The sequence below is a fragment of the Dryobates pubescens genome, chromosome 35, assembly GCF_014839835.1.
Source record: "Dryobates pubescens isolate bDryPub1 chromosome 35, bDryPub1.pri, whole genome shotgun sequence".
Lineage (NCBI taxonomy): Eukaryota > Metazoa > Chordata > Aves > Piciformes > Picidae > Dryobates > Dryobates pubescens.
In genome coordinates, this window is record NC_071646.1 from 42,409 (window position 1) to 70,278 (window position 27,870).

The 27,870-nt window shown below is 54.1% G+C and overlaps 2 protein-coding genes and 1 long non-coding RNA gene across 3 annotated transcripts; all 3 read left to right on the top strand.

The window, feature by feature from the left end:
• Positions 1-716: 716 nt before the first annotated feature.
• Positions 717-17,340, top strand: FKBP5 (FKBP prolyl isomerase 5). Its single transcript, XM_009906177.2, has 10 exons — positions 717-842; positions 3,146-3,290; positions 3,732-3,874; positions 4,714-4,828; positions 10,513-10,669; positions 11,475-11,565; positions 12,625-12,708; positions 13,752-13,937; positions 15,095-15,334; positions 16,937-17,340. Exons 1-10 carry the CDS (start codon positions 738-740, stop codon positions 17,042-17,044), a joined length of 1,374 nt encoding a protein of 457 aa, XP_009904479.2. The 5' UTR covers positions 717-737; the 3' UTR covers positions 17,045-17,340.
• Positions 17,341-20,028: 2,688 nt separating this feature from the next.
• On the top strand, positions 20,029-22,647 carry LOC128898912 (uncharacterized). The gene is made up of 4 exons (XR_008463026.1): positions 20,029-20,254; positions 20,721-20,766; positions 22,229-22,364; positions 22,480-22,647. It is a non-coding gene; the product is annotated as an uncharacterized LOC128898912 (long non-coding RNA).
• Positions 22,648-23,150: 503 nt separating this feature from the next.
• On the top strand, positions 23,151-27,320 carry TULP1 (TUB like protein 1). The gene is made up of 10 exons (XM_054176439.1): positions 23,151-23,323; positions 23,574-23,678; positions 23,789-23,920; positions 24,120-24,211; positions 24,424-24,597; positions 24,942-25,054; positions 25,556-25,664; positions 25,830-25,928; positions 26,205-26,376; positions 27,142-27,320. The coding sequence occupies exons 1-10, from the start codon at positions 23,152-23,154 to the stop codon at positions 27,273-27,275; spliced, it is 1,302 nt and encodes a 433-aa protein (XP_054032414.1). The 5' UTR covers position 23,151; the 3' UTR covers positions 27,276-27,320.
• Positions 27,321-27,870: the final 550 nt, after the last annotated feature.

Consider the following 27,870-nt stretch of genomic DNA (forward strand, 5'->3'; position numbering starts at 1 on the left):
TCATGGGCGGGAGACAGCGAGGATTGCCTTACAAACAATAGACAAATGGGTCACTCCTTGTGGGAAATGATCCGGAGCCGTCTAAAGTAGCTCACAAGGCACGCGTTTGCCTGGTGCACATACTTCTAGCACCGGCTTAGTGGTCATCAGTCCTTTCTTTCTCTCCCCTGGAGTTCTGTCATCGCTCCTGGTTTTGCCTCTGCTCTTGGTGGCTGCTGATGTAGTTGCTTCAGAGCTAATTCTGGTGTGTCCAAGAGGGTGCTCAGCAGCGCATCTCTGTAGAAGATCCCAGTGCTTCGGGTGCAGCACCCCAGAATAAGCTCTTGCATTTCTACCCGGTGTAAGGAGTCGGTTGGCCGGAATGTGCCTTCCCTACTGGTGCTTTTTCAAGTAAAACTCCTGCAGAAAGAGCCATCTGAAGCAATGTTGACCTAGGGAGACTGAAGATGAAGGCTGGCAACCTCCACCATTGTGGCCAGGCCAAGATGTGGGGCTGTTCCCTGTCCCTGGTTGATGTGGCACCTCAGGGTTTCCTGTGCCCTGCGGTTTGGCAAAGTCTGGGTGGCCCCTGGGAAGGGATTTTCCGCTCTGCAAGCTTGAGATGTGCTCAAAGCTTCCTGCCCACCCCCCTGCTGCTTTTGGTTAACCCTTTCCTCTTCTAGCACCTGCTTTGCTCCTGCCCGGCTGATGGAGTGTGTGCCATGTCTCTCTAGGTCGAGGGCTTATGCAAGGAGGCCATGACCACCGATGAGGCCACTAAGGGTGAAGGAGAGGTGCAGGCCACGGCTCTTGCAGAGCGCGGGGAGGACATCACACCAACTCGAGACCGAGGGGTCCTGAAGGTGAGAGGGGGTGGGGGGGGTACGCTGCCAGGAGGGCCCTGCCTTTTGTTCTGTATTTTGGGATGCGTGGTCATCTTGATGGACTGTGTGGACATGGCACTTTTTACGTGGTTTAATGGCCGTGGTGGTCCCAGGTTGATGGTTGGACTCCATCTTGGAGGTCTTTTCAACCAACACGGTGCTGCGAATTCCATGTAGCACTCCCAGGGCTACGTGACTGATTTGGGTTCTGTTTATTTGAGAGGTGAAGGAGATGAGCACCACTCGGAATAGAGAAGAACAGGGTGGTGGTTGAGACCGATGGGTTGGGGCTGCTCAGTGAATTTCGCTGCTATTGTGTTCCTAATCAGATCATTAGCTGTAAACCCACAGAGCATGTTTGTGTGTGACTCACAGACATTAGAGCACATTACTGAGGTCATCCAGTCTGCTCCCCAGCCCCTTTTTCACATTCAGGGCTGTTTCTGGATAGTTCTGCTCCCAAGCCCGTGCTCTTCTCCAGTTGAATAGGACCTTTCCTCTAAGAATAGCATCCTCCCCTGCTCCATCCTCGGCTTGAGAACTGCTTGTTCCAGGCTGGAGTGTTCAGAGAGAGAGAAAAAAAAAAGAAGTGTTGACAAGAAGTGAGCAGCGTAGTGACACCCCCTGAGAGCAAGATGTGTGTGGACAGAAACCCCACAGTGGCCTTCACTTGGGCTTTCCAACCACGATCTTTATTCAGATACATCCCCCAGAGGCTGGGCAGGTCTCTCTTCCCAGCCCTCTCCCAGTGCTGTGGATCTGCCCAGGGATTTATTTGTAGGGGCTGATGGAAGGACAGATTGAACTGGAATCTCTTGAGGCTTCACACATTTCTTGGACACCTCCAATGGCAGTGACTCCACCAGCTCACAGAATGCATGGGGTTGGAAGGGACCCTCAAAGGTCATCTCGTCCAACCCTCACTGCAGTGAGCAGGGACGCCTCCAACTAGGGCAGGTTGCTCAGGGCCCTCGTCGGGTTGGACCTTGAATGTCTCCAGGGATGGGGCCTCAACCACATCCCTTGGACAACTTGTTCCAGTATTTCATCGCTCTCCTTGTGCAGAACTTCCTCCTGATGTCCAACCTAAATCTGCCTTGCTCCAGTTTCAAACCACTGCCCCTTGCCCTATCCCCACAGGCCCTTATGAACAGTCTCTCCCCAGCATTCCTGTAGGTCTCGTTCAGGTAGTGAAATGCTGCTCTAAGGTCTCCTTGAAGCCTTCACCTCCCTGGGCAGCCGCTTCCATTGCCCAACAACTCTTTCAGGAAATATTCTTTTCCTAATCCTTCATTGGGTTTAGAGCAGCAGTGGGATGTCTGTGCCTGTGTGTGCATGGATTTGATCTATGGCTGTTTTAGATCCACCTGTGTCTGTATTCTGTGTAAAGAGTGAGGGAATGCTGGAGCACATCTGCAAGGACAGCATGAGAGATTTGGGGTTGTTCACCCTGGAGAAGATGATAAGGCACCAGGGAGCCTGAAACCTCTCCCTAGTGAGGAAAGACCAAGAGAGCTGGGTCTTTTTAGTCTGGAGAAGAGAACGCTGAGGGTGGATCCCATAAATGCTTACAAATCCCTAAAGAGTGGTTCTCGGGAGGATGGGACCAGGCTTTTATCCAGTGATAGGACAAGGGGTAATGGTCACAAACTGGAACATGACATTCCGTCTAAACATGAGGAGGAACTTGTTAATTTAAAGGTGGTGGAGCAGCAGAGCAGGCTGCCCAGGAGTCTTCATCTCTGCAGACTTACAAAACCTGCCTGGACGTTGTGATTCTGTGTGACCTTCTCTAGGTGAACCTGCCGTGGCAGGGGGGTTGGATTCTATGATCTCCAGAGGCCCCTTCCAACTCCTACCGTACGGGAATTCTGTGATTCTTGCAACCTCTCAGCGCTTGAAGGAGCCAGTGAGAAAGCTGGGGACACTTTTGAGCAGGGCCCGTCGTGACAGGACAAGGGGTGACGGTTTGAACTCAAAGAGGCAGATTCAGTCTGGAGGGAGGGGAGAAATGTTTGACACTGAGGGTGGTGAGACCCTGTCCCAGGTTGCCCAGAGAGGTGGGAGATGCCTCATCCCTGGCACCGTTGCAGATCAGGTTGTCGGGGGGTCTGAGCAAGCTGCTCTAGCTGCAGATGTCCCTGCTGCCTGCAGGGGCGTTGGACTGGATGGGCTTTAAAGGTCCCTTCCCAGCCAAACCACTCTGTGCCTCTAGGATACATGTCTCTCTCTCTTTGGCTGTCCCATGGCTTCTTTTCTCATGGGTGGTTTCTCTCTCTCAGATCATTAAACGACCTGGCAGTGAGGATGAGTCCCCCATGATTGGAGACAAGGTTTATGTCCACTACAAGGGCAAACTGGCCAATGGCAAAAAATTTGATTCCAGCCGTGATCGAAATGAGCCCTTTGTCTTCAGCCTGGGCAAGGGTGAGCCCATCTAGGGGATGCTTCAGGGTGGGATGATCTTGGAGAGGCCGGGATGATCCCAGAGGTGCTGGGATGATCCTGGGGAGGGTGGGGTGAGTCTGAGGGGGTTGGAATGATTCTAGGAAGGCTGGAATGATCTTGGGGAGATCATTCCAGGGCTGGGATGATCCCAGTGAGGGTGGAATAATTCTACGGGGTCTGGCATGATCCTGAGGGGAGGCTACAGTGATCCTAGCAGGGCTGGGATGATCCTGAGGAGGGTGGAATGATCTTGGCGGGGTGAGACCTCATTGCAGAACAGGATGGTCTCAGCTCTGCGTTAAGTGACTTCCAAGGGTGGCCTTTTTTGGGTGCTGTCCTTGTATCACAGCACCTAGGCTGGGGTTTTTTTGGGGTGGCTGCCGGTTGCTCCCTTGTGCCTGACATCTGCCTCCCTCGTAGGCCAGGTAATCAAGGCGTGGGATATCGGGGTGGCTACCATGAGGAAGGGAGAGATCTGCTACTTGCTCTGCAAACCCGAGTACGCCTACGGCTCTGCTGGCAGTGCCCCCAAAATCCCTTCCAACGCCACCCTCTTCTTCGAGGCAAGTAAAACCGGCACGTGGATGAGCTCGCTCACTCCCTCCCTGCCTTGCCAGCCAGCTCTGGAATCCAAATAAAAACCAAAACCCAAAGCAAACAACAACACAAAGAAACAGCTTGAATTCCTGAAACGTGTCCCTCTGCTCCAGGAACTGCTGCCAGGGTTTTCTCAGAAATGTGTCTGAGCTGGGAGGCTGGGACTGAAACTGTGGCTGGGGAGAGCCCCAGTGCGGGGGAGGTGGATGGGGTGGGGGCAGGGGGAGCAGGCAGATTCCCAGTTTAAAAATGCACATGGGAGGGAGAAAGCAGCTGGGAAATGCCTCTGGGTGCTAGAGTCTATTGAGTGCTGCCGGGTGGTAGGAGAGCCAAGGTTTTGGCAGGGTGAGCTGGCTGGGCAGGGCTTGTTGGGACAAGGCAGTGGGAAGGGAGGAATGAATCCTAAAATCTGTCCTAAATTAAAGTTCAGTCTTTCTGAGCTGTGGGTCAGAAATGGTCTTGTCAGAGAAGGAAGGGAAAACTCCTGCCCACGCTGGTCCTGAGCAACTTCCACAGCATCTCCCAGCAGCAGCTGTGCTGTGCCCAAGCAAGCTTTAATAAACTTATTTTCGCTGTTACCCTGTGCAAAGCTTCAGGTATTGGAAGTGTCCCAGTTTCTAATAAATTGGGTGGATTATGCTGTGGCTTGGAACTGGTTTTTATGGACAACTTCTGCCTGTCAGCTAAATGGAGAACGAGAATGAGCTGCTGCTTTGTGGCTCTTTAGTTGTTCTTTTCTTCTTCCTTCCCCCTTCTCCTCCTTCCTGAGCTCTGCCCGCCTTTTCTTTGTGATTTGATTTTGTAGGTCGAGCTGCTTGACTTCAAAGGTGAGGACTTGTTTGAGGACGGAGGGATAATCCGGAGGATCAAGAGGAAGGGAGAAGGTTACTCCAACCCTAATGAAGGTGCTACAGTGGAAAGTGAGTGATGGCCTCTGGAGGGGTGAGCCTGCCCCAGAGCAGCCCAGCTTTCTTCCCCCCGGTCCTGTAGAGCTTGTAGGTGGCTTTGCATCCTGATGGGATATGCTTTTATCCGTCTGGAGGCTGGACAAGATGAAGAGGGGCTGGGAGAGCAGTGGGTCACTGCCTGCTCAGATGCTGCTATGAGCTCTCCTCATTATGGCCCCAGCACTGCTGGTGGGAAGGGTGGTTGGGAAACCTCAAGCCCTGGGAGCATGTGAACATAACCTGCACTCTGGTTTCTTAGTCATGTTGGCAACACATCCCTGAAAGCTCTGGTGCTGCTCAGCTCAGAGTAGGATGGAGGGAGCAGACCCCCATGGGGTTGCAGGGTTCTGCCATCTCTGTTTTCTACATCCATCGCCATGTCCAAGCCACTCCTGGATGTGCCAGCTCCTAAAAACTCTGACTCCGATGTGCCTCCAAAGCAATGGAAGCAGGAATGTCCTCCCTCAATGCCATCCCTTGCTGAGTGTTTTGGGCACCCACGCAGGCACTCGGCACCTTCTTTGGGTCCTTGTTCCGGCACTGATGGCCTTTGGTGGCCTTTATTGCTCCTCTTGCGGAAAGGAGCCTGTTTTTTTTATCCTTCCTTTGAAGAGCAAAGGAAATGAATACCGGGGGTTTGCTGTGCCCAGGGTGGTCTCAGCTGATAGGGGAGGATGAGGAACTTGGATCTGCCGGGATCTCCCTGTTCTGGTCATGTTTCAGGAGCAGACGTTCCATGGGGCTGGATGGGGCTTGAAGGGCTGTTTTTCCTTCCCAAGAACCACTCAGACACAGATCTCACTCCATGCAGGAGGCATTTACTTTCAGACCTCCTGTACACAAAGATTAACTCCCTTCAGTGAAGGAGAAATTGGATCTGAGCTGTGACAGCTCAAGCTCACTGCCTTGAATGGCTGCTTCTTCTAATGAGGTTTTCTTGTGAGGAGAAATGAGGTTTTGACTTGGATTTGACTGTCTGCCTCTCCTGCAGTGAGCATCTTATCTGGGACCAGCCGTGAGCTGAGCTTCAAGCTGGCTCTCCTATCCCAAAGACTAAACCAAGAGTAAATATTGAAGTCATCACCAGTCCAGCATTGCTTTGTACTCTGAGAGCTTTCCAGGCAGCAACCTGTTGGGTGTGGAGGGCAGGGAGAGCCCCAGTCACTCGGTGGTTGTTCCCATCACAGCTTGACATTTTCTGGAACATGCTGATGCTTTACTGGCTCAGGAGGAGGCTGCGGTGGGGAGTGGGAAAACACCAGTCAGGAATCATCTCTCTGAAAGGGCATGAGGAGACAAAAGAGATTCCCCATGCACCTGATGCCCCACAGCCTGATAACCCTCTTTTTTGCTTTACCTTTTGCAAAACGAATGCACTCATCAGAGCAGGTGCTGCAAGCAGGAGCAGATTTGTGCTTGGCATCGTGAAGATGGATGATCTTCTGGGTTGATCATCCTGTGGAGCTGGTGCTGCTTTGGCAGGACAGAGATCATAGAATCGGTGCGGTTGGAAAAGACCTCTAGGATTGTCAAGTCCAACCTTCTACCCAACACCTCTGTGACCACTAAATCATGTCATGAAGTGCCACATCTGTTTGTTCTTTGAACATCTCCAGGGACAGTGACTCCACCTCCCTGAGCAGCCTGGTCCGATGCTGGCGGGGAGTGCTTTGCTGAGCCTACCGGCAGCCCTGCCAGCTGCTCGTGTTTGTAGCTCATGTGGCCCTTAATTCATTCAGACCCGTACAACTCCATACATCGAGGAGTCAGAGACCCTTAAATACAGCCCTGTGAGAAGATCAGGAGAAGCAGCAGCAGGCAGCCTTGCAGTGAGCATTTTGGGTGCAAATAGGTGGGTTTTTTTAGTCACATGGACTTTTTACAAGGGCTTGTAGTGATAGCAGGAAGGGAATGGATTGAAGCCTGAGTGGGGGAGAATGAGGCTGGAGGTTAGGAAGAAATTCTTTAGAGTCAGGCTGGTGACACACTGGAACAGATAGCCCAGGGAGGTTGTGGATGCCCTCTCCCTGGAGGTGTCCAAGGCCAGGTTGGACGGGGCCTTGAGCAAGCTGGTCTAGTGGAAGGTGTCCCTGCCTATGGCATGGGGTTGGAATGAGATGATCTTCAAGGTCCCTTGCAACCCAAACCATTCTATGAATCCACTCATCTAGTGCCAATCCCCCTGTCGTGGGCAGGGCTGTGCTCTCTATGGTGGGCACTGTGTTGGGGGCATCAGGGCAGCCACGGGGACTTCAGAGCATATATGGGGATGTCATGGTAGCGATGGGGACCGCACAGGGCATGGCAGTCCATCCTGGGGCAAGGCGGTGGCCTTGCAGTGATGGTTTCTCTCAACTGTATGTTTGGGAGATGCCTCACTGCTGGAGTTAAGGTGGAAGGAGCCATGCCTCCGGGAGCAGGCACCTCCCTGCTGGAGTTCTGAAAGCATTTTTACAGGTTTTAAGTTTTACAGACCCTAATTCACCGTTCAGGTCCCTGAAACTCAGTCTGCGCTGCAAATCTGGCATTCCAGCTTTTGTTACAACCTTTCCCCCCACCATCCCCTCCACCCCCCCTTCTCCATTTTTAATCTGAGTACAAATTGCTGTCAGCACATCAAGTTCGTGTGCCAGCCGCACTCGGTACACTCTGTTCTCAGCTCTTCAAAAACAAAATCGCTGCAGGCGCCGAGAGAACAATAAGTCAGGGCTGCAACTGGAGTGATGTTCTTTCGGCAGCTTTTTTTCTGCCTTTTTTTTTTTTCCCCTTGTAATCCAAGAGTGTCTGCAGCCAGCTGACCTGCTCCTGGAAATCCAAGTGGAGATTTGCCCCACTTTGCCTGGTGTATTTTTTATGTAGTTCAAAGCTAAACTCTCTCTCCTCCAAGGCGAGGATGGCAGCATCCTCCTCTGCATTCATTCCTTACCCCAAAGGAAGTAGGGAAATTATTATCCCCTGTACTGGGCACTGGTGAGGCCACACCTCAAATATTGGGTTCAGTTTTGGGCCCCTCTCTCCAAGAAGGACATTGGGCCATAGAAGGACAACAAAGCTGCTGAAGGGTCTGGAGAGCAGGGCTGGTGAGGAGCAGCTGAAGGAACAGGGGTTGTTTAGTCTGGAGAAGAGGAGGCTGAGAGGAGACCTCATTGCTCTCTACAACTCCCTGAAAGGACGTTGCTGTGAGGTGGGGGTTGGTCTCTTCTCCCTAGTATCAGGTGATTGAACATGAGGGAATGGCCTGAAATTGTGCCAGGGGAGGTTTAAGTTAGACATTAGGAACAATTTCTGTCCTGCAAGAGTGGTCAGGGAACAGGAACAGGCTGCCCAGGGAGGTGGTGGAGTCACCATTCCTGGAGGTGTTCAAGAAATGTGTGGACGTGGCACTTGGGGACATGGTGTAGTGGCCATGGTGGTGTTGGGTCAACAATTGGACTCGGTGATATTAGAGCTTTTGTCAAACTAAACCAATTCTATGACCCTGTTTAGAAGCAGGATCTTCCCCTCCCTGCTGCATCCCACGGGGGATCTGGGAGAGGGCTTGTGGATCTGCTCCTGCTCTTGCTAGGAGCACAGAAAGCATGGTGCTGTGGGGTTGCTGGGTTACCTGTATTTTAGAATTACTTTGCCACCTTCCTGTGCCTAAGAAAATACCCAATGTGGGTTTGGGTAGTGCAAAAGGAGGGGTCAGCCCTGGAGGAGCTGGATTTGCCTTTTGGAGCCTGGACACCCTTGGCTGTGTCTGGTCTGTCATTTGATTCTGCTCTCCTCCTGCCATGCAGGCTGAGGTGCTTGCTGCTCTGTGGTCACTTAGGTCGCATCCTGCGGCTCAGCATGGTGCTGGGGGAGCTGTGAGAGCAGCCCCAGCCCTGAGAATGGTTTTCTTGTAAGCATCCTTCCTCCCCACTCTTCAGCAGTACTTGCACAGGCAACGCCTCCTCTGTCTGCTGAGCAGCAAGCAAAGGTAAAGCTCGCGTCCTTCCGGGCTGCGGAGGCCTTGCTCCCGGTTGTGTTGCCTACGACAGATTTTTTTTTCTCTCAAAAGCTTTTCCTTTGGTTTGTTTTGGCTTTGTTCTAACAGTACTAAGGGGCTCCTGATGAATTGCTTTTAATTTAGTCTACCGGTGTGCTTGCATCTTGTACCCTGTACCAACCAGAGTGCACAGAACATCAGGCTGTCCCCAAAGCCCTCCGCATCCAATGAAAAAGGAATCATCTTCCCGTAGCTGCAAGGGACCTACAAGAAATCTGGGGAGGGACTTTTTACAAGGGATTCTAGTGATAGGATGAAGGGGGGTGGATTGAAGCTTGAGAAGAGCAGATTTAGACTGGAGATTAGGAGGGAATTCTTGACATTGAGGGTGGTGAGACCCTGGAACAGGTTGCGCAGGGAGGTTGTGGATGCCTCCTCGCTGGAGGTGTTCAAGGTCAAAGATGGATGAGTCCTTGAGCAACCTGGACTGGTGGGAGGTGTCTCTGCCCATGCCAGCAGGGTTGGAATGAGATGATACTTAAGGTCCCTTCCAAGGCAAAACCATTCCATGAATCTGTGAATCTTGCTGTGGAAATGCCAGCCAGGAGAACCAGGTGGTGAATGTTCCAGGTCCTCGGTATGTGCTCCTGGCTGTGCTTCTGCCAGCGCCTGGGGCTGGAACAGCCACAGTTATTGGTTGAAGATTGAAGAAAAATGAAACAAGAGCAAATAATGTTTATCTTGTACTTGGAGTTCTTGGAGGAGGAGAGCACAGCCTTGTTTTGGAGGTGGAAGGCAAGGCAGTATGGCTGCCTATAGGAGCTGTGTAATCGCCTTGATAAATGCCACGTGGCTGTGTGCCAGCAGCAATATCCAGTTCCAGTAAGACTTGACTCGTGCAGCAGAGTGCATGGGGAACATATTAGTCATGGTGTTTATCTGTTGTCTGCTCCTTGCTGAGACAGGATTTGCCTGCTTGCCTTTTCAGCAGTGCTTCTGAGCCCTCCCTGTCCCTCCCTGCTCACCAGGAGCTCCTGTGCTGCCCTCAGCCCCATGTCTTTCAACTTCCGGGACTGGAAGCTTGTCTGTTTTTTCGTAGAATCATAGAGCCACAGCTCGGTTTTGGTGGGAAGGGACCTTTAAAGCCTATCCAGTCCAATGCCCCTGCAGCCAGCAGGGACATCTGCAGCTAGAGCAGCTTGCTCAGAGCCCTAAACAACCTGATCTGCAACGGTGCCAGGGATGAGGCATCTCCCACCTCTCTGGGCAACCTAGGCCAAGGTCTCACCACCCTCAGTGTCAAATATTTCTCCCTTCCCTCCAGCTTGAATCTTCCTCTTTGAGTTCTGACCGTCACCCCTTGTCCTGTCACAGCAGGCCGTGCTCAAATGTCTGTCCTCAGCTTTCTTCTTGGCCTCTTTAGGCACTGAAAGGCCATCAGAAAATCTCCCTGGAGCCTTCTCTTCTCCATGCTGAACAACCCCAACTCTCTCAGCCTGGCCTCACAGCAGAGGGCTTCCAGCCCTCCCAGCATTGCTGTGGCCTCCTCTGTCCCACTCCAACAGGTTCCTGTTCCTGTGCTGAGAGATTTTGGAAGATATTCTTTGTAAAATGCTTCTTTTGGAGCTGCCCCTTGCCTGGGTTGGGGTGGCTTTGAGTGCGATCCTGCCCTCTCAACCCTCTGCAGTTCACCTGGAGGGATTCTGTAGTGGCACCAGGTTCGACTGCAGAGACGTGAAGTTCGTCGTGGGTGAAGGGGAGGACTATGACATCCCCATCGGCATCGACAAAGCCCTGGAGAAGATGCAGAGGGCAGAGCACTGCATCCTCTACCTGGCGCCACGGTAAGGAGCATCCTCCTGGGCACCACAGAGTCACACAGGCGTCCCAGCATGGTGGGGTTGGGAGGGAGCTCTGGAGATCATCCAGTCCAACCCACATGTAGCTTGCCCAGGATCACAATGGCCAGGAGGGTTTGGAAGCTCTCCAGAGAAGGAGACTCCACAGCCTCTCTGGGCAGCCTGCTCCAGGCCTCCAGCACCCTCAACACCGAAGAAGTTTCTCCTTCTGTTCAGCTGAAACCTCCTGGCTTCCAGTGTGTGCCCACTTGCCCTTGTCCTGTCACTGGGCACCACTGAAAAGAGTTTGGCCCCAGCCTCCCAAGACAAGAGATGTCACCTAGTTTTGAGCTTCCAGCATCCAAGGCTCTATTAGCGGTCATGGAAGATGCTGATCCTGAAAGTGGGACTTTCCAGGAGAGCCTCAGGTTAGTGATGTCGGCAGGCATGGCAAGAGTAACTGGTGGCAAGAAGGCAGAGATCTCAAGATGCTTTAAAAAAATCAGGAGAAAAAGGTTTATCTGAGTCCGGGGGCTGAAAGGAAAAGGTCTCCCTGGAAACCACCATGGCTGGATAGAGAAACCTCTCTAAAACAATGGAGTTGATGCGTACAGAGATGATGACTCCCAGGAGAGAATGGATTGTGTCCCCTCAGGTATCGTGGCTCATGGAGAACAATCTTGCCCTCACCCTGAAAAGTTAATAGCTGCAGGGGTGAAACCCCAGTGGGTGATTGTGCTGTGTCATGGCCAAGCTGCCCAAAGCAAGATTCTTCTGCCCCTGGCTCTGACAGGTTCCTTACGCCCCCCAGGTATGGCTTCGGCGAGGCAGGGAAGCCCAAATACGGCATCCAGGCCAACGCAGAGCTGGTCTATGAGGTGACACTGAAGAGCTTTGAGAAGGTGAGGGCAGGAGCGTGTGGGGCCCTACCCGGGTGACAGGGACACTGGTGTCTGGGCAGCGGCCACCCTTTGGCCCTAGCACGAGGCCACCCCTGGCCCCATCTCCAGCGGAGACGTCACCAAGACCTTGGTGTTCTGAGGTTGTTCCTCTCTGTTGGTTTGGTTTCTTTTTCTGGGGGGGGCCAAGGCTGGGTCTCTCATTTGCTCCCAGCCATCTTCCCCTTGGACTTGCTTTTATTGTTTTAACTTTTATTTTAGCTTTATTTGTTTGTTTGTTGGGTTTTTTTAATTATTTTTGTCTTGCTTTTCCCCTTTTTGCCCTCTTTTCTTTTTGTTATCCCCTTTTTCCTTTTTATTTTTGTCCCTTTTTTCCTTCTTGTTTTGTTTTTTATTCCCTTTGTGTTTTGTCTTTTGGTGTTGTTTTTCTTTGTTTGTTTGGAGTTTTTTTCTCTTTTTCAAAATATTTTTTTCTTTTAGCCTTTGTCACCCCTGTTTTTTCCCTGTCTCTTCCTGGGCTGCTCAGATCAGAGTTGTGCTGTCCATCCAGCTGGCCCCGAGGAGCTTGGCTGGCAGGCTGAGATGGCTGTGCCCATGGTGAGGACAGGAATGGGATGCAAAAGGTGCCCGTGGAATGGGGCAGGTGCTGCTGTACTGCATCCCTGCTTGATCCTCTCCTCATCCCACCACCCTGCCCAGAGCAGGAATAAGACCTACCACATCCCTGCTCTGCTGGGGGATGTCCCTCCCCCAACTCCTCTTCTCTTCTTGGGCTTTTCCATCCTGCTGGGGTTGCAGTGGACAAAGCACCTTTCTTGGGATGAAGTCCCAAGCCTGGGAGGGTTTCTCTGTTGTAAGGGACTCCAGGTCCACACCCCTACATGTGCTCTGGGTGTCTCCTCATCCCCAGCCCCTGCAATTAAAAAGATGCTGGATCCACTCTGTGTAACGCTGCCCTGATGAGCACCCTTTGTTAATGAGCAATCCGGGGAGGATGTGTGGTCCTGCTGCTGCACTGGGCTGCCCTGCTCCTCCAGGATTGCTCCAAGCATTTCTTTGCAGGCCAAGGAGTCATGGGAGATGGACACCAAAGAGAAACTGGAGCAGGCTGCCATCGTCAAGGAGAAAGGCACGACCTACTTCAAGGTTTGTAAAGTGGCAGGTGGTGGAGATGGAGCAAGGGAGCTAGGAATAGGGTGTGATCCTTGGATGTGTGACCTGGCAGCTGTCAGGGTTGGAGAAGCCGTGTCATAGAACCAGAGACTGGATTAGGTGGGAAGGGACCACCTGTAAAGCCCATCCAGACCAACGCCCCTGCAGTCAGCCCAGACATCTGCAACTGGAGCAGATTGCTCAGAGCCCCAGACAACCTGACCTGCGATGGTGCCGGGGATGGGGCCGCTCCCACCTTCCTGGGCAACCTGGGACAGGCTCTCATCACCCTCAGCACAAACATTTTGTAACTTTATCTAGTTTGAATCTCCCTCTTTTAGTTAAACCATCACCCCTTGTCCTGTCACAATAGGTCTTCCTCAAAAATCTGTCCCCAGCTTTCTACTGGGGCCCTTTAAGCACTGAAGGGCCACACAAAGGTGTCCCTTGAGCCTTCTTTTCTCCAGGCTGAGCAGCCCCGACTCTTTCAGCCTGGCCTCACAGCAGAGGGCTTCCAGCCTTCCCAGGATTGCTGTGGCCTCCTCTGGACCCCCTCCAACAGTTCCATGTCTGTCCTGTGCTGAGGACTCTAGAGCTGGACACCTTACTCCACAGACAGCACTGGGGAAGATGGATCCTGCCCTTCCTCTGCCTTTTCCTCACTTCCTGAAATACTTCCTCCTCTCCAGGCGCTGCCTTGCCCATGTATGCTCCCTGTGGAGCAGGGTGGTGGATCAGATTCTTCCCACAGATGGATGTGGCCAGGACTAATGCTGAGGGGCTTTGCCATTCCCCTTCCCAGGCTGGGACATTCCAAGCAAGTTGGTTTTGTATGGAGGTGGAACGCAAGCTAGATAACTGCCTTTTCGCAGGGGCTCTGCACCAGCAGCTCCAGCCAAGCCTTGGAGCATCTTTCTGGCTTTTGTGTCTTTACCACACTGTGTTCAACTCATGACCTGTTGGCAGGCTGTTTCAGGAGCAGGCTGAGCGCTGTCCGCATGGGTTCCTCTAGCCTCTTCTTCTTTGCTCCATCCCAGGAAGGCAAATACCTGCAGGCAGTGATTCAGTATGGGAAGATTGTGTCCTGGCTGGAACTGGAGTATGGCTTATCAGAGAAAGAGTCCAAAGCCTCTGACTCCTTCCTGCTGGCTGCCTTCCTTAACCTGGCCATGTGCTATCTGAAGCTGCGGGAGTACGCCAAAGCCGTCGAGTGCTGTGACAAGGTAGAGGTGCATTAGCCTGAGGGTGGGAGCATCTTCTTGTCTTGCAGGTTCTCACTGCACACCCCAGAGTGGTGCCATCCCATCTGCACCTCGTGGTCTCCAAAGGTGGTGTGAGCACAGAAATTGGCTGCAGGAGCAAAAGTGCTTTTTGGAGTTGAAATCCACCTGCTTACAACAGCTTTTCTTCCAAAGCCACATCTAACTGGATGGATGGATGCTGCCTGGGCCAGCAGCCTGAGGCTACTGTTTAGAATGTGTCAGATTGGAAGGGACCCTCAAAGTAATCTTGTCCTTGCGGTGAGCAGGAACATGCCCAACTAAGAGCAGGTTGCTCAGGGTGCCATCAAGTTTGACCTTGAATGTCTGCAGGGATGGGACCTCAGCCACTGCTCTGGGCAACCTTTTACAGTATTTCACTGCTTTCCTGCTCCAGTTTCAAACCGTTGTCCCTCATCCTATCACCACAGGCCTTACTGTGGAGCCTTACTGTAGGTCCTCTTCAGATACTGAAATGCAGCACTAAGGTCTCCCTGGAGCCTTCCTCTTTCCAGGCTGAATAACCCAAACTCTCCCAGCCTGTCTGGAGAGGAAAATTTTGGGTCTGGCCCAGGCTTGACCTGTGTTTTTGACGTTCAAGGTCAAACTTGACGGGGCCCTGAACAACCTGCTCTAGTTGGGGCTGTCCCTGCGGGCTGCAAGGGGTTGGACGAGATGACCTTTGAAGGTCCCTTCTGACCCAACGCATTCTGTGATTCTCTAAATCGCCTCTGAGGTGCATGTGTGGTTTTTACTAAAGGAAAATGACTTTGTTGCTAGAGCACAGAGTCAAAAACCACCTTTAAACCATCAGTTTCCTTGTCTCCAAGCTCCCTGTGCTGGGATTTGGTGTTTTCACCTTCTTTGTGGATTTGTCTCCCACGGACTCTCCCGCTTTTGGGGGGATACTGAGCAAGGAGAAACAAGTGAACTATATTAATGACTGCTGGTGGACATGAGTTGATCTTTCGAGTTGTTTTTTTTTTGGTTGAGCAACTTGCAAGTGCTCTGGGCACTTGAATCCACCTTGTCCTGGTTTCAGCAGATTTAATGAGGCTTTGACCTCAGAGGGATCTTTTGGGGGATCCCAAAGTCGCTAACAGGGACCTGTGTGTTTGCAGGCACTAGGACTGGACCAGAACAATGAGAAGGGCTTGTACCGGAGGGGCGAAGCCAGGTTATTGATGAATGAGTTCGAGCTGGCAAAATGTGACTTTCAAAAAGTTCTGGAAGTGAATCCACAGAACAAAGCAGCAAAATCCCAGATTTCCATCTGCCAGAAGAAAACGAAGGAGCACAACGAGCGGGACCGGAGGATCTACGCCAACATGTTCACAAAGTTCGCAGAGAGGGACGCGAAGGTGCCTGCTGCCTGCTGCCTGCTGCCTGCTGCCTGCTGCCTGCTGCCTGCTGCCTGCTGCCTGCTGCCTGCTGCCTGCTGCCTGCTGCCTGCTGCCTGCTGCCTGCTGCCTGTTTTGGGCCACCTGAGCCCAGGGTGAAGGACGCTAGGCGCCTTTGTGATGAGAGGAGATGGGTTAAAGCCAATGAAGTCATGGATCAGGTCAAGGATGGAGGGCTTGAGCCTGCTGCACTGGGAAGATGGATTTATTTCTCGATTTCTCTTGTGCAGAGGCTGCCACCAGATTCTCAGAAGTCAGGATATTAAGGGGCTGGAGCAGGTCCAGAAAAGGACAATGAAACTGATGAAGGGTCTGGAGAACAGGGCTGGTGAGGCGCAGCTGAGGGACTTGGGGTTGTTTAATCTGGAGAAAAGGAGGCTGAGGGGAGACCTTAGCAGCTGTCTACAGCTCCCTGAAAGGAGGAGCTGTAGTGAGGTGGGGATTAGTCTCTCCAGTATCAGGTGACAGAATGAGGGTACATGTCCTGAAATTGTGCCAGGGGAGGTTCAGGTTGGACATTAGGAACAATTTCTGTCCTGCAAGAGTGGTCAGCCTGCCCAGGGAGGTGGTGGAGTCGCCGTCCCTGGAGGTGTTGAAGAAATGTGTGGACGTGGCACTTGGACACATGAGGTAGTGGCTGTGGTGGTGATAGGTTGGTCTTTGGTCTGGATGACCTTGAAGGGCTTTTTTCAACCAAAACGTTTCTGTGAGTCTGGGAGAAAAAAGTGCTGGTGATGCAAGGGCTGATGACAGGGCTGGTACTTGTACTGAATTCTTCTGTTCCCAGCTAGTGACTGTTGGTGACTTCCTGGTCACTGGCAAAATGAAATGTCATCCAATCTCTGGCAATGCATTTTGAGACATGACAGTGTGGTTTTCCTGAAGCTGGAAAGGTAATAGCTGCTCCGCTGCTGACAGCGAGCGATTGCTATCTCTACTGAATCTCAACCAAAACTCCTCACAACAAAACCTGGTGTTCTATAACCAGAGAGGACACAGTGCTGCCAGCCCCACCACCTGGCTCAGTTTTAGTGTAATCTCTTCTGAACCAGTGCCTGGAGGTTGAGGTGGTGGAATAAGAGGCCAGGGCAGCCCCTGGGGTTGTGCAGCTTGGGACAGGAAGCAGAGCTGCCCTGGCCAACTGCTGGTGCTGAGATATGTTGGCTGGTGCAGCTGGTTGTGATAGGGACAGTCACTGCTGGAGCAGGTGTGAGCCTTCACTGTGCCTTAGTGTTCCTCTCCTGCACCTGTGGCCAAGTGTAGGGGCTACACCTGTGATGGGCTTGTTGTTAGGTGTTAGTGTGGGTCACATGAGTGGACACTGAGGTGGACTGAGAGCTGGCTGAAGGAGGGTTCAGAGGGTTGTGGCTCAGACGGTTGTGATCAGTGGTGCAGAGTCTAGTTGAAGGCCTGTAGCTCATAGTGGTCCCCAGTGGTCAAGACTGGGTCAGGTCTTGTTCAACATCAGTGACCTGGATGAAGTGTCCCCTCAGCCAGTTTGCTTTGAAGGTCCCTTCCAACCCAACCCAGTTTGTGATGATTCTATAATTTGCTGTTTTGCAGGAAGCTGCCAGCAAAACTGAGGTTGAAAAAGCAGCAGAGAAAGCAGTTTGTGAAAAGGGACTGAAAACTGCCAGTACTGAAGGTAAAGAGGCTGAAGGCCATGTATGATGGAGGAAGAGCAGTGGGAAGGGAGAGCCTCCTGCCCTTGGCCCACACAGGAAAAGGTTGCTGCCAGAGCCTGGGACTCGCCAGCGTCTTGTAAAGATTGTTACAGTTTGTGTGATCGTGGAAGCAAGAAGCGCCCCGCAAGGGAGAAGCAGTCCCTGTCCCACCGCCCTGGGCACGCTGCACAGCAGTGGCGGGATGCTGTGGGACCACCCACAGCCTGTGGAACAAACGGCTTTGAAATGGAAAGAGAGAAAAATACAAACAAAAATAAATAAAAATTGAAGCTCTTGGCAGGTGTCCATGGGCAGCGCCTTGCGGCTCCTTTGGCTTCGTGTCGGCTGTCAGCGCAGCATCCTCATCCTTACGGGTGAGTTAGGATCTGGGACGTGCTCCACGCTGGTGCCACAGCCACACTGGGCAAACTGGAACCCAGGGCTGGCTCATGGGAGCCCAGCACCCCCACGGCACCTGGCAGCTCACTCTCCCATGGGTGCTCACTGGACTGGGGAGACGTTGGTTTTCTCTCCTGACAGCTTCTTGCCTGTGGCCAAAGGGGCTGCGATGTGGGGCCGGGTCTGAGGACGTGATCACCTCTGCTGCAGCCCCTCAGTACAGGGACATAATTCACCTTTAAATCACCCTTTTGTGGGGTGCATTTTATCCTTCGAAGATGCTGGTTTCTGTTTCCTTGCAGAGCAAAAGTCTCCTGTTCAGCTCTGCAGCTCACAGATACTTCACCTTATAACCCAGCCCTCAGCTCCCATCTTGAAATAGATTTATTGCTATATGAGGTCCATACAGGGTGAGGAGAACACAACAAAAACAGCAGGTTGGCACATGGCTCAGAAAGCTGGCACCATACGATTCCACCTCGTTGGTGAGCAGCTCTGCCTGGTGTGTGCAGGGCACATCATGTCCCTGTACTGGTGCTGCTGCCACCTGGGCCATTGTCGTCCTCCAGTCTAAAGGGACGTGGTCACTGCTAGGTGAAAGCAGCTTTCTGATGGTTATGTTTCCTGTCTGGACTTTGTAATACCCCTTTTAGAACTTGCAAATAAACAGCTGAAAGAAAAGAAAATCACTTTTTCTCTGGTTCCTGCTCAGCAAAGCGGGGTGGCTCTTGGGTGACACAAGCATGCTGTCCCCTGAGTGTTGGATTTATGGTTGGCCTTGATGATCTTAAAAGAGCCTTTCTATGATTCTGTGAGCTGCCCCACTCCAGCCAAGGGGTTGTTAAGGAATTACTGATGTCCCCAGATAATGACGCACCTTTTTATCAGCCATCATTTCCTGGGGAGCTGGGGAAGGCTCAAGGGATGCCTGGCTGGGGGATGCTGCTGGGGGGGGTGGTTCTTGGCTTTTTTTTTTTCCCAGCCTTGAGGGGTTTCTCCTGATAACTTGGTTTTGGTTTTTTATTTTTTACCAGTGTGTTTTCAGATGGGGGCTCCCTGGGAGGCAGCCAAGTGGATGGAAGAGGCATTTGTGCCCCTTGACTGTGGGTACCCAAACAGAGGCCACACATAGCCATGCAGGTGTCTAGGCAACTGGCTGCAGAGAGTGTTGGAGCCTGGCACTTGAAATGGAGGGTGGTGGAGACAATACCTGTATTAGTTGAGCACAGGTCAATGATCTGCTTAACCTGGTGACTCAACTGAAGGAAGAGAGAAGACTAAAGACTGTAAGGGAATGTGAAAAGAGGTTGGGTTTGTGGTACCAGGCTCTGCGGACCCCCTAGCAGAGCAAGGTGACCCAAGAAGCAGGGGTGAATGCAACAGCTCCCTGTTAGGAAAGGCACACCCAGACCCTGGGGTGGGTCTATTAGCCAGCACCTCTGTGTGCTGCCTAGGGAAGGTGCTGCAAGACCCGAGGTGGGGGGTCTGCAAAGAATTGGCTGGTTTGGGTTTTTTCTTTTTCCTGCAGACAGGACAGAAAAAAGTTCTTTCAGAGAAGCCTGAGCCCTATTTCCCACAGGAAGCAACCCTCTACAAACAAACAAACAATGCCTTCTCTTTCAGTTTTGGGACTTTCCCCTGTTTTTAGCAAATTTGGGACTTATTTTGGTTTGGTGCTTTTCTACCCCTTGGAAGAGAAAGTTAAGCTCGGGCAGGCGATGAGATGTGGTTTAGTGGCTGAAGGGAAACAGAAGATCTTCGACTGAAGCTGTCAAAGCTTCGCGGTGCTCCTGAAGCCCGGGCGTGTGGTGTTCAAATGCCATCTAGTGGCACTGGACATGGCGTGGGAAATGGGGCGAGGGTGTTTTGGGGGGGGGGGGGGGAGTTGGGGGGGGTGGGGTTGTATCTTCGGTGTGTTGGGCAAGGCTGAGGGCGCAGAGGGGTCGTTGGGGGCACTTATCTGGCTTTGCAACTAGACAGCGATCTTTGGAGGGAAATACCAACAAATGAATTTAAATGCTATTCATAAGGAGGTGAAGTGGGAGAAGTGACATGCAGGATGTGAAACTTCTCACCTGAAGGAACCCGGGGATGTGGGACTGGGCTTGGAGTAGAGCAGTGGTCCATAGGGAAGCCCCTAGCATCACCTGGAGCTGGGGACACTGCCATTCCCTGCATGGGCTCTCCACGCACAGAGCAAGGCAGCCCCAGTCCTGCTTTTCTATCACCGAAAGACCTTTTTGGGTGGAAAAAGGCTCATCCAGGGAGGACAACCCTGAAGAGAGTTAGCCAGCATCCCTCCCCTTCATGCTGGTAAGGTCCTCAGGACAGTGGGGCCACTTGTGCCAGCTGGGGGCAGGCTGTGCACTGCAGAAAGGTGCCTGCAGTCCAATTGACTCCCTCCTTGCCACCCCCCTGGGGCCCCCTTCAGCTGGGATTTCCTTTTCCTGGGATTACCGCCCTGCCAGCTGCTCTCCCCGCAGCCAGGCTGGCCAGCAGCCCCAGAAATCCTATTACAGAGTTTGAGGAGAAATAAAAAGTTAATCGTCTCCTTCGCCTGCTCGTCGTCCTCCTCTTCCTCACAGAGGTGAGCGAGCCAATGCCGTGGTGCTGCACTCGGACCCTTGCGGCTGAGCCCGTGGACCCAGCCCTGGGCTGGTAGGAGCTGCGGTGCCAGGAGAGGTCAGCAGCTGGTGCTGGAAGGTCAGAGGTGGAAAGGAGGCCAGGCCAGGCTGGAGGGAGCCATCCTGCTGGACACGGGGCCTGGAACCATGCCACTGCAGACCGAGATCCTGCGCGAGGTCTGGGCTGCTGACAGGTTGGTACTGGTAGGCAGAATTTGCCCCACAGGGTGGGTGATGGGCTGGGCACCCCTATGAGGCTCCCATCTCCTCCAGGGCCTTTTTCTCCCATTGCCAGTTGAATTGTAGTTTAATGAGCAGGTCTAGCAGGCGTTCTTTCGCTGCGAGGGGGCGGCCGTGATGATGCTCACTGACTCAGAGAGGAAAAATGTGTTCATTAGAGAAGGGGTCCCCAGATGAGCCTTATTGCTGTCACTCTTGGTCAAGGCAGAGCCCCCCCTGGGCTCCCTGCTAGGAGAGAGGCTGTAAATTGAGCTTGACCCTGTTGAGACAGGTTGAGCAGCTTCTGGAGCCAAACAAAAGGCTGACCTGTCCCCCATCACCCCCAAAATTGGGGTGATGCTCAGCTAGAGGGTCTCGCCCCTCTCTCAGGAGCCGCAGAGGGCTGAAAGCCCTCACCCCTTTGATTTCTGTGCCCCACAGCCCCAGCAAGGAACCAGGCAGCCCCCAGCAGCCAAAGCCCAAGCAGGTGAGAACGAAATCCTTCCTCCCGTTCCCAGTGCCACCAACCCTTGCTGTGGGCTGTCCCCAGCGGCTGGGGACACTGGAGACCCTCAAACCGTGGCCCCACACCCAGTCCAACTTGGAGCTGGACAAGTTGTTCTGTCAGGATGCTGTAGCCTTGGGGGTCATGAGATTTGGGGAGCATCCTTCCAGAGCAGGTGGGTAGAGGAAATCCTAAAGCCCCTCTTGCTCCTTTATGTGTCCTTCCAACCCCTCCCTCCATTGCTTCAAAGCACCCTACAAGGTGGGTTCAATTCCTAATTAACCCTTTAACTAAGCCTCTCAGTTAAGCTGTGACTCACTTTCCCTAGGCTGTGACCCTAAAGGCCAGATATTACCCCATTTTGTCACAGCCCTCGGGTGCTGCACAGCCTCAGAGGAGTCTCAGCAGTGGTTTCCTTGACCACTCAGATTAACCAGCAGCCCCTCATTAAAGAGCTTCATTAAGTAATGGAGTGGCTGTGTCATGTTCCCCCCCACAGCTGCTTAAGGGATTAAAGGATGTGAAGGAGCTTTTCCATGTGAGCTGATGGCACGGAAGAAACCAGCCTCTTCTCACCTCCCCCATGAGACCTTCATCCTTCTCCTGCCCAAATCTGCAGTGCTGAGATCCTGCTGGGAATCCAACTGGCCCCCCACCCTTCTTGCCAAACACCTTCACCCGCTGTGCTGGGGCACCCAGGAGGGACAAAAGCCATACAAGGAGGGAGGTGTTTGGTCAGGTGGTGGGTGCCCCAGTGGAACTGGTTTTGCTTAAATCGCTTTCCAAGGGCCCTGAGCTGACACCATCTCCCCAAATTCTCCTCTCTCGAGCCAGGTCCTGCCCCACATGCTCCAGATTTGTTAAATCAGGTTTATTTATAGGCCTGGCTAATGGAGATTAGGTGCTGTGCCTAATCCCAGAGCTCCTGCTGACCTCCATCGCAGCTCCTTGCCTTTGACAGAGCCTTCTGTGGTGGTGAGAGGAGATGGAGGTGTGGAGCCAGGCTGCCTGCCTGTCCCAGTGTTCCCTATCCCAGCTCAGCTCCTCTGGGAATTCCTATCAGCAGATGAGCTGGTGCCCAGAGTGTCTCTCATCTGAGGTCCCTACAGCACAGTGTGGCTTGTCCCTGTGTGATGCCAGGCCAGTGCCAGTATTGAGCGCCTTGTTCCTGTGGCTAACATACAGCTGTCTGGCGCTCTCCTGTCTGATTGCTAACGGCCCTTTCTGTTTTTCCCTGCTTCTGCCTTCCCTGGGGGTCTGTCCCATGGTAAGTTGCTTGTTTGAAGGTGTGGGTCCCTGTCCATGGAGCAGGTTCCCAGAGTGGGTCCTTGTCCCTGGGTGCCTGCTCCCACAAGGATATATTTTGGAAAGGGAGCCAGTGCCATACATGCAGGAGTAGCCTTGCAAAGGAAAAGGGGATTCAAGGCCAGCTGTGTCTCCTCAGCACTGTCCATGAGGGCAGAAGGTGAAGAAGAAGCGGCAGGAGCCAATGCTGGAGCCAGAGGCCAAGCCCCGGCGGCTGCGAGTGAAGAAGCTGGATGAGGCAGGGGCTGCAGAGGAGCCCCATGCCCCAGCCCAGGGTAAGCACAGACTCAGCCTCCTGCCCTGCCCCAGCTGTGCTGGAAATAGGGGGGGCACACTGGTCCCCTGCAGCCCCAATCTGAACCCGTGGTGCTCAGCTCTTGAAATCTGCAGGGATGAAGAAGTTGAGGAAGAAGAAGGAGGAGAAGACACGGGAGGAGAACAACAAGGACCCCTACTCCAAACCCACCAAGGAGCCTCGGAAGAAGAAGGAGAGCCCAGCCCCCCGCTCCCACGTGGCCAAGGGGCCCAAGAAGCAACAAGGTGGGGGAGCAGCACCCACCCCTCTGTGGGCACCCGTGTGTGGCACCCCATGTCCCGCTGCACCACATCCCCATACACCATATTCCACCGGTGCCATCGGTGCTCCCGGTATCTGCATGGGCTCTGCACGTCCCTGGGGGCTTTTCGGCCAAGCCCCAGTTACTCACCCGGGAGGAAAGGTGATGTAGCAGGGAATCTGCGTGCATGGCATTGGGTCGGGAGTGGGGACCGCGGAGAGCGGGGACACGACGCTATCCCTGGGAAGGTGGCAGTCAGCGGCGCCACCAGCTCCCTGGACATCTTTCCGGAGGAACAAAAAAAAAAGATGGAGCTTGTCTGTCCCTGCCCGGGCTGTAGCCACGAGATGGCGATGCGGCTCCACGCGCGGTGTCCAGCTCTGGACACGTCCAGCTGCGCCGGGCACCCACGGTCCCAGAACCCTGGCCGTAGTGGGATGGGTGCCCACACAGGCGGGTGCTGCCGAGAGAGGTTCACTGCTCACCAGTTAGGAGGTACAAAGCCATGATGTTGCTGATGCCGTGGTGTTACCTCTGGGCAGAGCCAGCTGAGGACTCCGAGGATGAGGAGGTGGAAGAGGAGATGGAGCATAAAGACCCACCAAAAAAGCTCAAGAAGAAACTGCCCAAAGAGCCCACCTCGGGTGAGAACCGGGAGAAGAAGCTGAAGCCAAAGGGTGAGTGCCCAGGGCACAGGGATGGCTTGAGTCTGATTCTGATGCTGCTTCCATCTGTCCTTGCTGTCATGAGGGTTCCACCCACGTTCTGTCCCCATCACTGCCTCAAGAGGCTCAGGGACCTGTGGGGCAATCACCCCCTCCTCCTGCAATGCCCACTTAGCTCACCCCTTACTGGGTTCCCCACCTGTTATCACTGCCTGTCCCCATCCCCCTGTCTGACTGCTCATCTGCTCCTCCATCCCACCAGGAGACAAGAGTGACCCTGAAGGCAAAGCCAGATCTGCCAAAAGCACCAAGAAGGAGTCCATGGCCATGTTCCAGGTGAACAGGGAGAAGAAAAGCAAGAAGAAAGGTATGGGGCAAGCAATGGAGGTGAGGGGTAATGGGGAGTGCCAGCCGGTCCTGCTGCTGAGCCAACAGCATCTAGTGCTGCACGACCATGTCCCCTGTGTCCCACTACAGCCATCACTGGCAGTGATGAGGAGGATGATTCTGACTCCAGCACCAAGCCCATCAGGTCAGAGAAGAAGAACCCAGTGTCCCTCTTTCAGACTGGAGGGGACCCCCCCAAGGAAAAGAAGGCCAAAAAGAAAGGTATAAGCAATGTGATGGAGGATAGTAGAGGCTGGAGGGGCTTCTGGGGGTGCAGATGAGCCTGGCCATGGAGAGGGGGGTTGTGACCGATGGGATTTATGCTAGTCCAAATTTTGGGGCTCAGTGGAGTCAGGCTCTCCACCCCCCCTCCCCCTTCCCCCCCCCCCCCCCCAATGTCCCTGCCTGTTCCTGCTCACAGCTCCTTCCAAAGCAGCCAACACTGAGGAGGAGACTCCAGAGACCCCACAAAAGAACTCCAACAGGAAGGGAAAAGCGAAGAAGTCAAAGAAGGTATAAAACCCCACCAGAGCCATGGGGGTCTCTTCAAAGGGTAGCAGCAGGTCTTCTTCCCAGGGCAAGTCATGGGGCTGGGAGACCCACCACAGGACTGTCCCCAAAGCCACCAGCTGCGGAGCCACACCCCAGGGGGACTGGGAGCTGGGGAAGGAGGGAAGCTTCTGGCAGGTTTGGCTTTGGGATCACCATCCCCTCTCATGCTGCAGGCGAAAGAGGAGAGGCCCCCATCACCTGCCATCGAGGTGGACAACCTGGAGGAGTTTGTGCTACAACCAGCGCCCCAGGGAGCAACCATCAAGTGCCGAGTGACTCGGGACAAGAGGGGCATGGACCGGGGGCTTTATCCCACCTACTACCTCCACTTGGATAATGACAAGAAGGTGAGCCGGGGTTGGGGTGAGGGGACCCTAGGGCTTCACACCCAAGCTGGGGAGCACTCTTAGGATTTGGGGGGGATGCTTGCCTGTACCCCACCATGGTGGTGGGCTCTGGATGGGGCTGCTTCCTTCCGTTCCTCTTGGGAAATGTCCCATGTTGATGGTGCATGGCATGATGAGGGCTCAGATCCTCCTGCCCCATGGCTCAGCCAGCATTTTGAGGAGCAGCTTCACTTTACAACTTCCACAAGATTGGCTGGGCCAAGCCTTGTGCCGAGGGCACTGAGGGGCACTGAGCTTGGGTGATGACAACATCCAATTCCCACGAGGTTCCATCACCCTCCCAGGTGTTCCTCCTTGCTGGGAGGAAGCGTAAGAAGAGCAAAACCTCCAACTACCTCATCTCCATTGATCCCACTGACCTGTCACGGGGAGGAGAGAACTTCATTGGGAAGCTGAGGTAGGAGCAGAGGTGCACCTCATTTCAGTGGCACCCTATTTTGGCGGTACCCTGTTCCTGCAGCACCCTCTATGGGTTGCTGGTTGCCCCAGGCAATGGCTGGGTCAGACAGGAGGCTAAATTCAGCGTCCCCTGCGTGGATCCAATCTGAGGAGCGTTGAGGGGCCAGGAGGGGAAAACAGGCTGGGCTGGTTCCTCCTTGCAGACAGGTCATGGCTAGAAAAAGCGCCCGGCAAGTCCCAGCCCACTGCATGGCTGGCAGCAGTGCAGGGATGCTGGAGGCTCCCCACTGGGGCAGCACCCTACAACAGCCTCATTTAGGGGTGCCCTGAGCCCAAGCAAACAGCTAAAGGGGTGGGAGGGACGGTGCTGGCTGGGGGCTGCACTTGGGGTTTGCATCTGGAGCAAAACTGGGGCCATACCTGGAATAGGGGTGGGACAGGGGGGGTGGGAGGGGACTTGGTGGCACCATCCATGGTCATCTCCCATCCTTGGCTGCAGATCCAACCTGATGGGTACAAAGTTCACGGTGTTTGACAACGGTGCAAACCCTGACAGGGCCAACGCCAACTGGTCCAACGTGCGGCAGGAGCTTTCAGCTGTGGTCTACGTAAGTAGCAATATGGGGATGCCCCACATCAGGGCCTCCTGGGTCCTGCACCCTTTTGGGCTACTGGCCCAAGGGGTTGGAGAGATGTAGGACGGGCTAGATCCGTTTCTGAGCCCTTGTTCAGCCACCAGTGAGAAGCTGATTTTAGTGGCGGCTCTCTTGCAGGAGACCAACGTTTTAGGGTTCAAAGGCCCCAGGAAGATGACGGTCATCATCCCGGGGATGAACTCTGACAGTGAGAGGGTGCCCATCCGGCCCCGAAATGTAAGTCAGGGGCCAGGCTGGGAGAAACGTCTTGAGAAAAGGGTTTGCTAGGGCTCACCTTGGATTCTCCCCCTTTTTGGGACATGGAAAGGCTTTGAGGTGTCCCTGAAATTGAAGGCACCACCCTGAGAGTTGCGAGATGTGGTGGCTATGTTTTTTTACTCAGCAGTGGATCCCATCTCCTGCCACAGAGCATCTTTCTGGGGGGGGGAGGGGGTGGCAGGACTCTAGCAGAGGTCCCTCCAACTCTGCTCTCTCCCCTCTCCCCCTCCCCAGGATAATGATGGCCTCCTGATGCGATGGCAGAACAGGAACATGGACAACATCATCGAGCTGCACAACAAGGCACCAGTGTGGAATGATGAGACCCAGTCCTACGTCCTCAACTTCCATGGCCGGGTCACCCATGCCTCTGTCAAAAACTTCCAGATTGTGCATGACAGTGACCGTAAGCTGGGAAGGGGCCAGAATTGGCAGGGGGGATGATGGCCTAAGCACCCCCTCCTCTCGCTGAGGTGTCTGGGTTTTCTTTATGCACGGCTGCATTGCTGGAGGTGGAATGAAGCTACCCAAGGCCAGTGGCCCCGGGTGCTGGCAGAGGCCCCATGAGGGTCACCTGTTGCCAGGCAGATTTTAGAGCAAGAGCTCCCAGAACCACCCCAGAGCATCACCCTCAGTGTGCACCCCACACTGCTGGTGGGCACACCCTGGGGTGCATCGTGCCTCGGGAACAGTCCCTCAGTAGTGTCAGTGGCTCTGTCCCCCGTCTGCGGCCGTTCATCACCTGTCTGGTGCAGTCAGAATCCCTGGGCCTCTGGGGTGTAGGGTTACGGGACGGAAAAAACCTCTCGGGGGCCCCTGGTTTATTTTTACAGATTTCCTGTCACCCGCCCTCGGGTAGCACAAGTCCCAAGGTGGGGCACTGGGGTCCCTGTCCCTTGCAGAGCTGCGGCTCCTGTGGGGACCGAAGGGTGTCAAGGTCCCGTGCCGGGAAACGCAAAGAATGGTTTGGGTTGGAAGGGACCTTAGAGATCATCTTGTTCCAACTCCCTTGCAAGTGACGGGTTTTGGTGACACACGCTGGCTCACAGGCTGTCTGCAGAGCTCGGCGAGGGGGTGGCTTCTTTGGGGTGCCACAAAGCTGGATCCCCTGGGATGAAGGGTGAGATGGGGGCACGGGTGACACCCCGGCTGCTTGCCCTCTCTCCTGCAGCTGATTACATCGTGATGCAGTTTGGGCGCGTGGCTGATGATGCCTTCACCATGGACTACAACTACCCGCTGTGCGCAGTGCAGGCCTTCGCCATCGCCCTCTCCAGCTTTGACGGGAAGCTGGCCTGCGAGTAGCACCCGTGCTGGGGCCCCTGAGGCCACCGGGGCCACCAGGTCGGTCAGGACAACTGGGATCACCAGGGCTGCTGGGGCTACTGCGGCCACCAGGGCCACTAGGGCTGCCAGGACCACGGGAGTGACCAAGGCCACCAGGGCCACTGGGGCTGCTGTGTCTACTAAGGCCACCAGGGCTGTTGGGGCCACCAAGGCCACTGAGACTGCTGGGACCACTGAGGCTGACTGCTGCTACTGGGGGCACCAGGGCTGCTGGAACAGCTGGGGCTACTGGGGCCAGTGGGTTCACAAGGGCCACTGGGGTTGCTGTGCCTACCAAGGCCACCAGGGCTGCAGGGGTCGCTGGGTCTGCTGGAACTAAGAAGGGCCACCATGGCCAATCAGGCTGCCAGAACCACCTGCCAGTGCCCACTGGATGCTCCTGCATCTCCATCCTGCTCTGCTTTCTCTATCTCCACCATCTGCCTGGCCAATGCTCAATGGCTGCAGCCACTCCTGGGGTGACTGGAGGTGCCTGCAGGGCACTGTGGGACACTCACCCAGCCACAGTCACCCACTCTGGGGACAGATCACTGGTCTGGGGCACACGGCAGGG

Coding starts and splice junctions, on each gene's coding strand:
- FKBP5 (XM_009906177.2), top strand. CDS start 738: ATGACCACCGATGAGGCCACTAAGGGTGAAGGAGAGGTGCAGGCCACG. Junction 11,566..12,624: donor CACTGAAGAGCTTTGAGAAG/GTGAGGGCAGGA, acceptor ATTTCTTTGCAG/GCCAAGGAGTCATGGGAGAT. Junction 15,335..16,936: donor TCGCAGAGAGGGACGCGAAG/GTGCCTGCTGCC, acceptor GCTGTTTTGCAG/GAAGCTGCCAGCAAAACTGA.
- TULP1 (XM_054176439.1), top strand. CDS start 23,152: ATGATGTTGCTGATGCCGTGGTGTTACCTCTGGGCAGAGCCAGCTGAG. Junction 23,324..23,573: donor GAAGAAGCTGAAGCCAAAGG/GTGAGTGCCCAG, acceptor CCATCCCACCAG/GAGACAAGAGTGACCCTGAA. Junction 23,921..24,119: donor AAAGAAGGCCAAAAAGAAAG/GTATAAGCAATG, acceptor TCCTGCTCACAG/CTCCTTCCAAAGCAGCCAAC.